At 33.2% G+C, this 16,901-nt stretch overlaps 1 protein-coding gene across 2 annotated transcripts in view; it reads right to left on the bottom strand.

The window, feature by feature from the left end:
- The window catches only part of LOC150103094 (RNA-binding protein 39-like), a 356,476-nt gene that overhangs the window by 312,449 nt on the left and 27,126 nt on the right, over positions 1 to 16,901 (bottom strand). For both annotated transcript variants that reach the window (XM_090397583.1, XM_090397584.1), the window contains exon 3: positions 10,871 to 10,930. In XM_090397583.1, the coding sequence (XP_090253709.1) occupies positions 10,871 to 10,930 (60 nt within the window). The remainder of the gene's footprint in view (positions 1 to 10,870; positions 10,931 to 16,901) is intronic.

Genomic DNA, 16,901 nt, shown 5'->3' with positions numbered 1-16,901 from the left:
AGCATATCTCTTCATTTCTTCACGAAGTAATTCTAGTTTTCCTGACATCCAAAGTATCCGTACATTCGATGTTCCTACTGATAATAGTTCTGTTAGTTTCAGTTTCTGTTTCCTTTCAGTATCCCACTTTTCGATCCAACCCCGATCTCTCGATTGGGGGTCATGGACCTTATTCATCCAGGCGATGCCCGAGCTGGCATGTTTTAGCTGTTGATTGTAAGTCATCTTCTAAAAAAATAATGAGCTAAATCACATCTTGTCTCAGGTCCATAATATGCCAGCCCCAAAGAACATCTATTTCTCTCAAACTTAGCTGTGCTTCCAGTAAAAATTGAATGAAACAGTTTCTTTATCTCTTCAGCAGAAACAGTTCCTTATCTTGAAAACTACTCTTTTTTTTTATTTTTATGAAAGTCTTGAAAATAAATGTTGATTTCTTATTCATAGTAAGACATACAAAAAGTTCAAACAGGACAATAAAATCCTCAAATTCAAACATTCTGACATTCCTCCTTTAATGGTTTCTAGAAAAATCATAAATGTCGGGGGGGTTTTTTGTTTTGTTTTTTATTTCTTAAATTTTACTTCAAGATTCACAACCTTTTCCCTCTTCCTTTATGAAGGATTTCCAAGAAAAAAAGATCGAACATCCCAAAACAGCTATTAAATCATTACTATACTAATGGAAACTTAAATATCTGATAACCATTTCTCTTCCTAAATAAGAAACTTCATTTAGTAAGTTCCAAAGTTCCTATAAATTAACACTATACATAAATGCGATACATTTACAATGCACAACTGCATTATATATAAAGAATCATTTATATCTTTCTTCGCAATATAAATGCATTAACAACAGAAGTTGATAATCTGAGTTACTAGAACAGATTCAAGTTCAACTTCTAGAAGAAGAGGAACAAACCCAACATCAGAAGAACTGAAAATAGTAACCATTAAAATAAAGAGTATTGGAAAGGATGCCAAGCTTGCACAAGAACTGGAAAAATACCATGCTGACATAATTTGCATCACTGAAGCAAAGAAAACAAAAACAGGTGAGATCTTACTAATTAATAAGTATAGGATGTTATATTTGAGCAATAATCATCAAGGAAAGAAGAGAGAAGCGACAGTATTCAACACCAAACGTGAAAATAACTTTTTGATTAGAAGGCAGTTTCAAGTAGAGTTACGAGGACAAACTTTAAAATGGGAAAATGGACAATGAAACTTATTTGTGCCGATGGTCCCACAGAAGGTTCTTCTAAAGAAGAAGTTGAGAAATTTTTCTGAGTCACAAGAACAGGTAGCTGACATAAAAAAGAGGAAAAAGCAATGCTTGTTGGACATCTAAAACAGCAGAGTCAGAAGTAAAGCTACAAGACATACAGAAATATTTTGGGGAAATTTTGAGAAAAAGGCAAGGCTAATAATAATGGTATCTGCTGAATTTCTGCTCACATATGGATTAGTCATTACTAACACCATGTTCCAACATAAAGATGTGCACTAGTTCGAATGGAGAGAAAACACAAGAAATAAGAAAAGCTTTATTGACTGTTATTATTGATAGCAATATCTTTGTGCTGGTTCAGGATACAAAGAGTGTAGAGGTTTTGAAATTGGAAGTGCCATCACTTAGTATTAAGTAGGATAAAACTGAACAGCACATTGAAAAGAACACTATGTAAAAAGTTTTAAAAAGAATTAAAGTTGAGCAGCTTTTACAGGAAAACTATAGACTCAACTATACAAACATTACTGAAGAAAGAATGAAACAGTTCAAAAACAAGAAACAAACCTTGGAGTCTCAGTGGCAAATTCTGAAGAAATTGATTCAGCTAGGGAGGCATGTAGTGAAGGTGCCTGCAAGGAGATAGAAAAATATGGACACAAAAACGAAGCAATCCAGGAAAAGAAGAAAGCATACCGAAAGTTCCTATAGGCAGATGCTCTAAACGAATACAGAGAGAAACGTAAGAAAGTTAACTATGTGTGAAAATAGTTAAACTAAAGTTGTGAGAAGATTTTGGTAAGAACATAGAAGGTAAATATCAGGAAGGTGATAAAATGTTCTAGAGGCTATTGAAAAAGCTTAGAAATGGAGGAAAGAGTACTGTAAAAGGAATCAAAGATGATGAAGGTAACATGAAAACTGAAGATAAGGATATCCTAGATGTTTGGATTAATTACTTTGAAAGACAAGCCGTGACAGAACTGTAGTAGAAAATTTTTAGATGATATGCATACAGGATTACATATCAATACTTGAGGTAGAAAAAGCCATCAAACACTTGAAATGTAGAAAACCAGCTGGAGTAGATGATATGCGACCAGAAATGCTGAAATATGAAGGTATAAAAGTTTTGCAGTTGCTGTATTGCATAATTCAGAGAACAAGGCCAGAGAATCGATTTCAAGATGAATGGAGTGGTGCTCTCATCTAGAAAAAGTGCCCATCTATAAAAAAAGGGAATAAAGCTGAATGAGAAATGCAGAGGAATTTCTCTATTGAGTATTCCATGTAAGATTTATACAAATATAAGGGAGAAGTGGCTGAGAAAAGTTGTGGAAGAGAAAGAGAGAAGAACAAGCTGGATTCAGGTCAAATAGAGATTGTCAGGATCAGATTTTCACTTTACAACAAATAGTTAAGAAATCATTGAGTGACAAGGGTCTGTACTTAAGTTTTGTAGATCTGGAAAAGGCATATGACAAGGTGAAGAGAAAAGCTTTTCAAAATATTACAGTTATACAGGGTAAATGGAACATTATACATGTGATACAAAGTCTATACTTGTTGCAAGTTAGCAGTTCGAATTGAAGGAAATACAGGAAGATGGTTTGATCAGGGGTAAGACAAGGATGCAGCATTATCTCCACTCTTATTCATCATCTATATGAATCATATGAGAAAAAGTGGAATTAAACCTGATAGAATCACAAATATCAAACTTAGCTCTTTGCTTTATGCAGATGATGTTGTACTCCTAAACACATCCACTGCAAATCTCCAGGATTCTCTAACTAAATGAATAACAGCTGTAACAAATTTAGCATGAAAATCAGCAATAAAAAGACAAACTATGAAAATAGGTTAGAACATAGAAAACTTCAGTTTCATTCTGAATGGAGAGCCTATAGAACAAGTAAAATACTTCAGCTATTCAGGCACAATTTTTAGTGAAGATGGCAAGTTAAATCTGGAAATAGACAACAGAATAAGCAAAGCTGGTATGGTCAGGAGCCAGTTGAATAAATTGATATGGAATGAGAGAAATTACCCAAAACACTAAACTAGCAGTATACAAGAGAGTATTGAAACCAATTTTAAGTTATAGATTGGAGAGTTGGGTTAGAAATAATGCATTTGATCAAAAATTGGAAATTAGAACACTAAAGACCACAGATATGAGAGTACTTAGAAAAAATCAGCAGACTAAACAGATGGCATCAATGGTATAATCATATTAAAAATGAAGATATCAGAAATTAACTTGACATTATTTGCATTCAAGAATGTGTGAGCAAGAATAATCTAAGGTGGTATGGTCACTTAAATAGAATGAGAGAGGAAAGGTTAACAAAACTGGTGTTTGATGCCAAGAAAAAGACTCAGAGGAAGACCGAGGTCCAGGTGGATTGATTCAGTCAGAGGTGCCTTTGAAGAACAACATGTTAGATATGACAATATTGGAGAGCTGACAAGTAAGACTAATTTGGAGGAAAATTGTTAAGATATGAATAATGATAATATAAAGTTAATCATGTAGTGCAGTCATAATAGCCTGAACACCTCTTGAGGGTGCATATCAGGAAATTGATGAAACTCTTTTTACACTAATTTACATAAACAAAAAAAAAAACATCTGACCGCATATACTGATGGTCTACAGATAGTTTGATGTAAAGTCAGATGTAAAAAAAGGGTGCACACTATCTCCACTGCTATTCATCATCAATATGCTTTATATTATGAAGGAAAGTGACATTAAACCTGATATCAAAATAGTAAATATTCAACTTGGTTCTTTATGCAGATGATGCACTCTTAAATAAATCCAGCATGACCTTTGGCTAAAATTAATAGCTGATTTCAGCAATAAAAATAAACTATGAAAATAGGCTGGAACATGGAAAATATCTACCATATTTCGAATGGAAAAATCTATAGAACAAGTAAAATATTTTAGATATATAAAATTTTTAGCGATGAAAGAAAATTAAATATCGAAATAGATAACAGAATAAGCAAAGCTAGTATATGGTGGGAAGTAGCTTCTAAAAGGAAGTAGTCATGCTAAACTAACTATATACATGACCACGCTCACACCAGTTTTCACTTCTCGATCTGAAAGATTGGAATGGAAAGCTAATCAAATATTACAAATAGTGACAAAAATTAGGGGAATAAACAGGTGGCATCTTTGGCAGAATCATATTAAAAAGGAAGATATTAGGAAGAAAGTTGGTATTGTTATCATTCAAGAAAGTGTGAGCAGAGCTAATCTAAGGTGGTCTGGCCACTTAGAATGGGAGAGGAAGGTTTACTGATAAACAGACTAATTTGGAGGAAAGCTCTTGATAGGAAGTAAGTAATAATGTTAACTTTTCACAATGCTAGCACCTAGTATCCTGTACACCTCTTGCAGGTATATACAATATCAGGAATTTGAAGAATATATCCTAAAAACATCTCATAAAATAATAAGGAAGTGATTGAAGATATAAAATTCTTTACAGCATTCTTGTACAGTGACATATATCACTAAAACTGAACTTAGAATTGTTTTTGGTTTATACATTATAGGCATCATTTTGTTTTGCTTATTTTTACCACTAAAAGTAATCTAATGAAACCAAGAGAGACAGATTTTAGTAGATTCTAAATAACAAATTTCATTCAGCAAGAGTGAAATTATCATAATCATGTTGATAATGATGATCCAAATGAAATCAAATCTAGCTAGTCAACTTACTCATTGTCTGTTTTGTTTAGTCAAATTACTAATAATTCTGATTTGGCTGAATGGAATTCAATGAATCATTTTGAATTTTTTTTGCCAAATTTGGTCACCGAACACAGTTCAATTAAAATCAAAACTGATACTGCTTGGCAAATTTCTGTAAGCATCTCAAATACTAAATTTCAATGGCATCTGTTTACTAGCAATAGTTATGGAGTCATATGAGTATGAATGGGCAAACATGATGCTAATAGGTGCTCAAGTATTTTGCAAAATGAACCTGAATATGTCAAAACATGAGAAAATAGTGAGTTGACTAAAATTTAGCAGCTAACGAAACAGCATCAAACTACTTCTAAATTGCTGCCCACTTTCTCAGTTGTTGTTTTTTTAAATAAATATAAGATGTTTAGGAAATATTTGTTAACAGGACCTTAAACTGCACATTAGACACTATTTCAATTTTGATGAGACTTGGATAAATTAATTAATGAAATAGGGTAGTTGCTTTTCTGTCTTCTCACCTACTATTTTCTCACTATTTCTGTTATGATTCAGAATTTTAAGCAGCCTTTATGAAACAGATATTAACTTATTTCAAATTTGTTGAAATCAAATGGAGAATTCAAAAGAAAGACCCCCCACACACACCAATTCTGATCTAATTGTACCAAACATTCTCAGTTTACCGTATAGTAAGCAATTACTATATTTCAAATTTGGTTGAATGATATGACTTGTGGAGGTGTGTTGGCATTTCCATTTCTAATACTTCTCTTGTAATCTCTATACACTGAGATTTATTCACTGGAGTTAAAGGAACCTTAAGAATATAAAAAAGAACTAAATCTGGATATATATTTGGTTTAATCCTTTATCCAAATGTAAGCAAACAAAGTTTGTGCCTGAAATATTTTCAGGACTGGGACAACTAGTGGCAAAGGTGGTATAACTTCTCATCACTTAGTATCCCATAATCCAAAGCACATCTCCTTGCAGACATGTATAATGCTATGCATTAAGGGAAGGGTCACTACCCAGACCTGTTTCGACCTTTAATGAAGTCTCATCAGTGGGAGCCAGACCCCAGAGGTAGTGATACTAAGGTGGAAGTAATGGAGAAGTCATATTTCCATATATGACTTCTCCATTACTATGACTTTTGACCTATGCCAAAAGGTGTCACACGTTATTATTAAAATTCTCTGGATTAGAGATAAGTTGATGGAAGTTTTTTCACTTCGCTATGCTACCAATTATATACAGTCGGGTCTATTTTTATGCGATAGATACGTTCTACAGAAAACTGCATATAAAAAATCGCACAAAAGAGGCCTAACTTACGTTGAAAAATTAGGGATACGTTCCATAATTTTCTAAAACTGCATAAAACCAAAGCAATGAATTAAAATAAATCTAAAATCGCATAAAAAAAGTTTATGAAAATTCAGGAAAATAAGAATGCCTAATATGAACACAGATGGATAAGAAAATAACTATTTATTAACTTAAAAGCTAATATTTCACTGGTATTATATCCAGCATCTTCAGAGCACACAACACAAAGTTTGTTATAAATGCAATACAACCACAATCCAGTGTAACAGTGGGGCTAGTAAAAGTAATTGCAGCGTGCAACACAAGACTAAAGTCCTAATTTGGTGCCATCTAGGTAAAAAAAAAAAAAAAAAAAAAAAAAAAAAAAAAAAGTTTTGAAATAGTAGTCCAAATGATAATCTTAGAAAGTTTGAAAAAATAAAATAAAATAAAAGTAATAAATATTAATTTGGTCTTAAGATGACTGTCTCCCAAATCTTTGGTAGATTTATACAGCCATACTTGTTAAGGTTTGGAGTATGTTTTAAGGCTTCTGTTGATTCCAGGAACAACCTCTCTGACTTATAGAAGCTTCTGTGCATTACTTTTGTTTCTTTCCAATTGATCCTGTGTGCAGGGGTATCCAAAGCATAGTCTGCCAGACCCGACTTGCCATAGCGAAAGTGTCTGATATATTTTTTGTGTTCACTGAGGCGGATGTCCACAGTTCTTCCTGTCTGTCCGTAGTAGGCTTGATGGCAAGAACAGGGCACTTCATAGACTCCTGGATGTGATAAAGGAGTGCATTTGTCCTTAGGTGAACAGATGAGAGTTGCTAATTTTACATAAGGTTTAAATACTGTGCGTAGTTGGTGTTTGTTAAGCACCCTAGATATCTTTTCAGATGTGCCTTTAATGTATGGGATGGTGATAGTTTTGTTGTAGTCTTCTGTGGTGGATAGAGGGGATTTCTGGGTAGCATTTAGTATGTTATCTATCTATCTTATGGGGATTATAACCAGTGGTTAAGAAGGTGTGTCGTAGGTGCGAAAGTTCAGCAGTGAGAGCAATGTCATTGGAACAGATTGCTCTAGCTCTATGGGTTAGTGTTTTTAAGATACCATATTGTTGAGAAGGGTGATGGTGTGATTGTTTGTGTAAGTATCTCCCTGTATGTGTGGGTTTTCTATAAACCGAAAATGATAAGGAACCTTTTGGAAGACGTGTGATCAGTGTGTCCAGGAAGGGTAGGCAGTCATTGGCTTCTAGTTCCATTGTAAAGTGGATTTTAGGGTGCTGGCTATTTAGATGCACTAAAAATGTATTCAATGTGTCTGGGCCATGTGGCCAAATATCAAACACATCATCAACATAGCGTAGCCAGAGACTAGGTTTGAGAGTGGCTGTGTTGATAGCTAATTTTTCCAGATGTTCTATGTAGAAGTTGGCTAAGGGGGAACCCATAGCTGTCCCATCTAATTGTTTGTATATTTTCCCTTTCCAAGTAAAATAACCTGCCTGTACTGTGAATTTAAATAGCTGAAATATATCTGGGGGAAATTGTGAATTTAGTAAGTTAAGTGTTTCAATCAGCAGTACATTAGTGAATAATGAGGTGAAATCAAAACTCACCATTAGGTCTGAACTATTTAAGGTGTGGTTTTCTAAAATACTTTTTAGGTGGATAGAATTTTTAACAAAAGAGGAAGAATTGTTTGTGTAAGGGGTTAGTAATTTGGCTAAATGTTTAGCTAGTTTATATGTAGGACTGTTTATACTATCTACAATAGGATTATTATTATTATTATTATTTATTTATTTTTTTTTTTTTTAACCTAGATGGTGCCATATTAGGACTTTAGTCTTGTGTTACACGCTGCAATTACTTTTACTAGCCCCACTGTTAGTTACACCAGATTGTGGTTGTTTTGCATTTGTAACAAACTTTGTGTTGTGTACTCTGAAGATGCTGGATATAATACCAGTGAAATATTAGCTTTTAAGTTAATAAATAGTTATTTTTTTATCCGTCTGTGTTCATATCAAATCGTGAAATCTATTATAAAAATGTCTGACGAACACATAAGCCTATCCACGCGTAAGAATGCCTAAGTTTGTTTTAAAGCTTTATTCATTTAATTTTATTGAAAAGTAACATTTTTTTTTTTTTTACATTTTGTCATCAGAATTATCGTCGCTATTAGACAATATTCGGCAACATTTGCAAACTGGTGCAAAATCACTTTCATCACCAGAAGAGATAGTCAGCGCATCAGATCTGTATGGTAAAGGCAATGGTTCTTCACAAACAGAAGTAGCTTCACCCTCGTTTTGTGCGGATTTTTTTTCTTCTGACAATGTAATCAGTGATTAAACTTTGCTATGATGATTTCACTAATTTTCTATACAGCTCGCGATATCCAGACATATTTCATTCTTCAGCTAACGTTGGAATTTAAAGGCTCATTCAGAATTTGTGTCATTAATAAGTTCAAGACCTTCTCGAATTATATTTGCAGTGGAGGGACAGGGTTTTCTTCTGCTTCACTATCGTTCTCTAGATCTTCAACGATATCTAAAGTTAATCGATATCCAATAATATCATCATCACATCTGTGACGATATTATTTGCTACACATCTGTGTAGCAAATGTTAGTGATCAAGCCGTGTATTTTTAAACGTGGAAGTATTCATGAATTATCTTATTTTTCATATATCGAAACCTTTCAACATTCGGGAAAGGGAATACCGCTGTTTATGACCGGTCATAAAAATTGCCTGTAAGCCGATTATAACAATTGGTGGCGTATCCCCTGTTCTCAAAACTGAACGAAATAACATCTATGTTGCAAATGATAGTGACCAATCAGCAAGAAAGTATAAAGAAAATTATTCCACTGAAATTGAAGATCAAGGTAGTCTGTATCTGGCTCTCAGATCTAGTAATACTGAACACTTTCTTCACAAGTTCGTATTGTAGGGTGAAAGTGCTTGTTTCGAAACCATAGTGCCGTGATTTTTTAAAAGTAATAGGCCTACAATTTAAAATTTTAATATGAATAAGAGACAAGGACTTTGTTTAATTTTGGTGTTAAGAAATCTCTTATTGAAGGTATTTGTGATGCAACAAAAAGTGATTCATCCACCTCCAGCCTACAAAGCGATCTCCAGGATGTAAAAGGAGGGGAAAACTAGCAGAACACAGGAGAAAAAGTCTGCATTTAGAATATTATAAATTTTTGGTGATCAGAATGGGATATGTTAATGAAAATCAGCACAAATTAATTTAATGATGTTTAATTAATTAATAATCAATTATTAATTAATACTAAAAATCAGCTAAATTAACAATTAATTTATACATTACAAAATAACCAAGGTGTTCCATGAAAATTTCAGGATTTGTGAAGTGTTCCGTCGTAGAAAAAGTTTGGGAAAAGCTGAATTACCCTATTATCAGAATGGATTCTCCTTCTGTTGACATGCGCAGAAGTGTCGAAAGGTCTCGTATCTTGAAGTTATGCACCGCATAACTTCAAATAAAAAATATATGCATAAAAAGAGACCTGAGTGTATTTGGTTTAATCCTTTATCCAAGTGTAAGCAAACAAAGTTTGCGTCTGAAGTATTTTCAGGACTGGGACAACTCGTGACAAAGGTGGTAACTTCTCATCACTTGTTAGTATCCCATAATGCAAAGCACATCTTCTTGAGGACATGTATAATGCTATGCATTAAGGGAAGGGTCACTACCCAGACTGGTTTTGACCATTATTGAGGTCTTATCAGTGGGAGCCAGATCCAGAGGTGGTGATAGTTGCTCTAGTCCTGAAAATACTTCAGGAGCACAGTTTGCTTGCTTACACTTGGATAAAGGATTAGACCAAATATATAATTGGTAGCATAGCCAAGTGAAAAAACTTCCATCAAGTAAACCTGAAATTTTGAAGTCAAAAATAAGTAAACGTTCCTTTGGTTTTGCTTTAAAAAAGTAGTGAAATCCAAATTTTGGTTGGTCAGCATGCATTTTTATATCTGAATTCCAAATTATGCTGAATTAAACAGTAAAGTACAGAAAATTATATGAGATTGGAAAATAGGTGAAGCAACATATCTGAAGGTCGACTTCAGATATGTTGAATTTTTAAGTTTAAGTTAACTGAAATTTACTGTTTATAAAATATTGCAATATAACACTTTCAACATTACAATATATTATTTTTCAAAACATAAAACAGTCAGTGCAGCTGACTATACCTTACATGCCATTAATGTGCAACATGAATGTATACTAATCATGCATGTAAATACTATCTGTGCTATGCTTATTTTCTCTGATGCGTTTTTTTTTACCTTTGAAAATGTTTTAATAGTAATACTTTCCAGTTTGGTAATACAATTAAATTCTATCAAAATAAAACTATCACTCCTGTTTTTTTTTTTTTTTTTTTCATACTCACCAAAATGAAGTTTAATCTGCAATTAAATAATAGTGAGAATGATAATTGATGTGTTCCTTACAGTGATTGATTTTTCTATAAACAAATTTAAATGCTTAGTATTTCCAAATAAATTTTCTCACCTCTTTCTTAAATGGGGCCTCCAACAATGCTTCCACATCAAAATCATCTGCCATGGTTTCCTTTAAAAATAGATAATTTAAGTGTAACATTATTTCTTATTCTTCTAAAATCATACAGGTTTTTTTTTTTTTATTAGTAGTAATCAATTTTATCAATCTGTACAATCATTTGTAAAATGGTGGACATTGCAAAATTGTGAATGTTGCTTTGATAGTCAGAGAACACCGATAAAAAAATTAATGGAGAAAAATAGTTGACTAAACTTGTTTATTCATAACACATCATCTGAACAATTACCGTATTTGCCGGCGTATAAGACGCACTTTTTTTTCTTTGAAAATAGGTCTGAAAAACAGGGTGAGTCTTATACACCGATACTCAGTTTTTTATTACTTTCATTTCTGGAAATTTTCTCTGTTCCGAGTTACGTGATTTCTTTCTTGCTTCCTTGCAGTGTGTGAGAAAATTCCAGTTATGTAGAGTTCAGTGGATGCGCATATTGTCGCGGTTGTTGTGAACGGTGATAAATTTCTGCTGTTAAATTTTCTCTCAATTTCTTGGCAAATTATGGCTGAAAAACGTTGGCATTGCTACAATATTGCATACAAGCTACATGTGATTGTGTATGCTAAGGAACATGGAAACAGGGCTGCAGAGAGGCATTTCGGGCCACCCTCAACTGAGAAAATGACAAGAACTTGGCAGAATCAGAAGAGTATCTAAAAAAAGCAACTCACCGTAAACATAACCTATGAAGTGGAACTGCAAAAGGGCCATAACATGAGGCAGAACTGAATATTTGGATTTTAGACCACAAAAATAATTATTCATCAAGTGAAAGTGATAGCCACTAACGTAGGAATCACCAACTTTACTGGATCAACATCATGGTGTTCAAGATTCATGAAGAGAAACCAGCTATATGTATGTGGACTAAAACAAAAATATCACAAAAGATGCCAGCTGAATATGAAGAAAACATTATCAAATTTCATCGATTCGTCATTAACACAAGGAAATGAGTAAATTTTGAACTTGCACAAATAGGAAGCATAGACGAGGTTCCGCTGACTTTTGATGTGCCCGAAAAAACTCACTACACAGTTGTTTTATCCTGCTGTGCTGATGGGACAAAATTGCCAACACTATTGATTTTTAAAAGGAAGATGCTACCCAAAGAAAAACTGCTTAAAGGAGTGTTTGTATATGTTCAAGCAAAAGGCTGGATGGATGGAGGAGGAATGAAGTTATGGATAGATAAAATTTGGTCTAGACCCACTGGTGGACCGTTGAAGAAGCCTGCCCTGCTAGTATGGGATCAGTTTCATTCTCACAGAACAGAAGATGGTAAAAATAAACTCAAGGAATTGAAAACTCAGTTAGCTGTCATTCCAGGAGGTCTACCTAGTTAGCTTCAACCTTTAGATGTCTGTATTAATAAACCATTTAAGGAATTTATGAAGGAGAAGTGGAACAGCTGGATGCAGTCTTCAGATTTTGAGGTTACGCCAAATGGTTGCACCATTTGTTTCACAAGTTTGTAAGTGGGCCAAAGCTTCATGGGATTATGTGAAAACTAAGACAGTGTTTAAATCATTTAAGAAGTGTGGCATTAGTAATGCACTGGATGGTACAGAGAACAATTTGTTATAGGAGGAGTCACAATGTAATTTAGAAAAGGTTTCAAGTGTCTCTTCTTTTAGCTCTGGAGATGAATTTCTAGGTTTTGACGAAGAAGATTAAAAGGTGGGTACTCTTTCCTAGTTAGATTAGGTATTTGTTGAAAGTAGACCTACTTACTACTTTATATTTGAAATACTGTAAATTCATTATAATATTTAGTGATAAAAGTTTTTTTCCTAAAAAATGTGTACAAAAAAGGAGGTGCGTCTTATATACGGTATTAGGACCATTTGAATATACTAGCTAAAACTCTGCCAAAATGAATGGTAATGGTAAAACAAACATTGTATATTAAACAAAACTATTTCTACAAACTGCTTTCTGTTCTATAATTGTTGCCATGAGATTACTAATTTGCATTTTTGTTTAATAAGTAAGAACTGGGATCCTCAAGCTTTAAATGGAATATTTAATCTTGAACTCTAGCATTGCACTTAGCCTAAATTACAACTTACAACTGGTAAGGGCCCAAATATAGTAAACCAGCCTTCTGTTCAAATGGCAGTTATGCCTAATAGAAGTCTTTTGTTAAGGAAACTGCAATTTAAGGTTACTACTTTTCACAGTCTTCTATTTTTCATCCACTCCAGACTTTGTTTTCCTCTCATTCTCTTTCCCTCAACATTTTCTTCAAGAAGTGTCCTTTGTAGGCAGTTATTTCTGAGAATATGTCCGAAATAGCTGACTTTTCTCTTTTAATTTCTTTTATTAAGCTTCTGTTTTTTTTTCCTATCATCTCTAGTACCTCTTTGGCTGTCTTTTTCTTCGCAGCATCCACATTTCAAAGACCTCCAGTTTTTTTTCACTCAGATTGGAGAGTGTCCATGACTCTACTCCATATAATAATGTGGACCATATGTAATATTTAGAGATTCTTAGTCTTGTTTTCAGATTTCGTTCTCTAGATGTCAGTCAATCTTTCATATTATTGAAAGATGACCTTGAGATTTCAATCCTCATAATTTCATCTTCTGTCCTGCCATTCTCTGTGATCAAGTGTCTGAGGTATACGTATGTTTGCACCTGTTCTAATTTATTTCTTTTTATATTGATGTATAATTTTGGTATTTCCTTTTCTCTTGAAATTATCATGACTATCATATTGTTATAACTAGGCTGTTTTAATAACAAAATGATTTGAAATAATAATTCGGTACATTTCAGTATAGTAATTTCTGTTGAAAAACCAATCTTATGTTCAAGCATGATAAGAGAGCAATTTTTTCCCCATTGCAATTTTCATTAGCAAAACAAAATGTTTTTTTTTTTCATTTTTTCTATAACTGGGCTATTATCATTTTATTAGCAAAATAATTTGAAATGACAACAACAATATCCCTATGGTTTGATGAAATTTAGTGAAATCTGAATTTAAAATCACTATTAAAACTTGACCACTTGAATGGCAAAATTATGTCTAGAGCACATTATGCCAAAAATGAACAATGTTCAGCTGTTGTGAAAATGAATGCTGTCACTATACATAAATGCAATGAAATGAATCATTTTATGATTATTAATTATCATTTCCTCACCTTTTTCAAATACAATGAGCCTATTTATAAGTTAATCCATGGAAGAATAAGAAAAATAAAATTTTAAGTATAGAATGCATGCTCACTTCACATACTGATATCATCACAAAAATCAGCTAATGCAGTTATTCCCTTACAGAGAGTAGGCGAGGTCTTTTAACCCTATCTAGCTTTTGGAGACTGAGTGAGCAGTTCAATTTCTACCAGTAACCAACAACAGATAACTGGCCCAACACTATCACTAGTTATAACCGCAACCACTGAAAGAGACAGGCAAACAAATGCTGTCATCTCTTGGTATCTAACCCTAATAGGATATGTTTTTGGCTGAAATAAAACAAAACAAAACAAAAAAAGCAGGTTTTCAGGAGAAAAAACCTATGCCAGAAAAAACCCATGCCAGAGATTGACTAACGCAGGAACTGGTCAAAGAAAGGCTTAGGTTCCTCCAGTCGGTGACAAGACTTGAACTCAAGTCTATCTTGGTGCAATCTAGTACAGAGGAAGCAAGTGCCACTTCCACTGAGCCGCATGCTGATAAGTCTAGATAAATGTTTATTTTCATTTTTTAAGACTATCAACTTGACTGAAATATCCACTTAAATGTGAAAGCAATCTGATGCTACTTTTGTACTTTTAAAAGATTTTCACATTATAAAAGTGGGAATAATAATTTACAAAAACATAGAAAATATAAACACAAAGCATGCAGATCCAAAACATGTTTCTGAAGTCTGAAGATGACACAGAGATGACAACCATGACCAGGTAGATATAAAATGCTCACTTACAGGAGAAGATCTTCCCTAAGAAGGCTGTTACTTCACCTCGCCATCAGACCTTAGAGAATCTGCTTAGAGATGCACATCACAAGTAGTCCTTTAAGTTAAATATATATTGTAGAGTTACATATCGTAACTGCAATGTTCATTACTATAGCAGTGGGATCATTTGAAAATGCTTCTAGTGGTATAAAATAAAAATAAAAGGAAATATTTTATTTTTTCCCCACGAAAGCTAATACAAAGATTTAATGGAAGAGGAATCAAATTTTTACTGGCCAACAATGTCTCTTGATAGATCACAATACTAATCAAGAGATTTTTCATTCACTCATCAAATTACATTTAAAGTCAGTATCGAAACATAAAATAAATGCTTATATCTGTTATGCAACAATATCAGATCTAAACTTAAAATTGTTCTCATCACCTACATGGTACATATAAAAGTAATATAAAATTATGGGAATACTTTTACAAAAAAATTTAATACTCTAAACATTCCTAACATTAAAAATATATATGTATTCACAATACCACCCACAAAAGTTGTAAATCTATTGTATAATTTTAGCATCATGGGAAGGCCAAAGATTTGGGTTTCTTTGCTCTAGAGATCAAACATGAAACTTTTCAAGCCATTTCTAACTTCTAATAAGCAGAGTGGTGGTCTCATACTGAGCATTGAACACAGTTGACCACGCAGAAACTTTTGAAAACATCTATGCTATTGCAAGATTTGAACCCACTGCCTGTTTTTTTTTTTGGGGGGGGGGGGGGGTTGCAACTGACAGGATTTTTTTTTAGATATGCAGAAAGGTTCCTAACTAAATAGTATTGCATTTTTTGTAGGAATGGAGCACTAAGACAAAACTAATTATTATACTGTTAATGAGTAGACTGGTAACATTTGATCCCAAGATAAAAAGTGAGATGAAAGAACTGCCCCTATAGTTTTTTTTATTTAACCACCAATTCACATAAAGTTGTGATATGACTTTTTTTATTTATTATTAAAGCAACAAACAAGGAAGGTCAAGGTTATTATAGCTTGCAAAATAAATTCCCAACGCAAGTTGAAAAGCAACGAAGCATCCTTAACCACAAAATCAATAAAACCAGAAAAACTTTAAAAAATTCTGAAAACAACAAATGTTTGAAAAAACAGCATGCAAATCTTTCAAAATTGTAGGTAACAATTTCTTAGGATACAAAAATTGAAATATTATGTTAAAAAACCTCATTGAAAGTTTATCAGGCAATATCTCCCCAAAACGTTGTGTACTGTCATTTAAATTTCTTTCCTGGGAACATAGAAATTGGCAATGCCAGAAGATTACTGCTGGGCTGATTTGGTAATTATCAGTATGAAGGCAAGAAAAACATCAAACAAAAAACGAAATATATTATAAATATATATTTTTTGAAGTTGAAAGTTTATTTTTCACTTGGTTAGACTATAAAAAATTTAGTTTAAATCCTTTATCCAAGCGTGAGCAAACAAAGTTTGCGTCTGAAAATATCTTCAAGACTAGGGTAAGGTAGTACAACACCGGGAAACTCATAGCAAAGGTGGACCAAACTAACATCACTATTATCAGAGCCGGTGCTAGAGTCTTTGTCGCCTGCATGAAATGTCTATCTAAGTGTCCCCTGTAATCATCCGGGCATGTGTGGTTCTTTTACGACAATAAAAATTTAAATTATTTGAAATTTCTTAAATAAATTTTGACAGAACAGCCACACGTGGGTTTGCTAAATGTAACGAACCACGGTTGTTGAGTAGGCAGGATAATCGTTAAAAACCTGAATATTCAAAAAATTCTCAAAAGTTAAAGCAAATTCTGATAAAGCCAGTTCACTTGAATCGTTGAATATGATACAGGGATTATAGCCTTCTCACCGACCCGAATCGCTAACAAAATTAAAATGAATTTTAATGAAAATTAAAATTTATTTGAACTAAGGTTTAAAAAATTCTTGCATTTTACAAGTTACTAAATTCTTAGTAACTTGGAAAAATTTTTTAA

Source organism: Typopeltis vanoorti, chromosome 9, assembly GCF_054136105.1.
Source record: "Typopeltis vanoorti isolate ZY-2024b chromosome 9, IOZ_Tvanoo_1.0, whole genome shotgun sequence".
Taxonomy (NCBI): Eukaryota; Metazoa; Arthropoda; class Arachnida; order Uropygi; family Thelyphonidae; genus Typopeltis; species Typopeltis vanoorti.
Note: the sequence above shows the minus strand (reverse complement) of the source record. Positions and strands in the feature narration are given on the sequence as shown.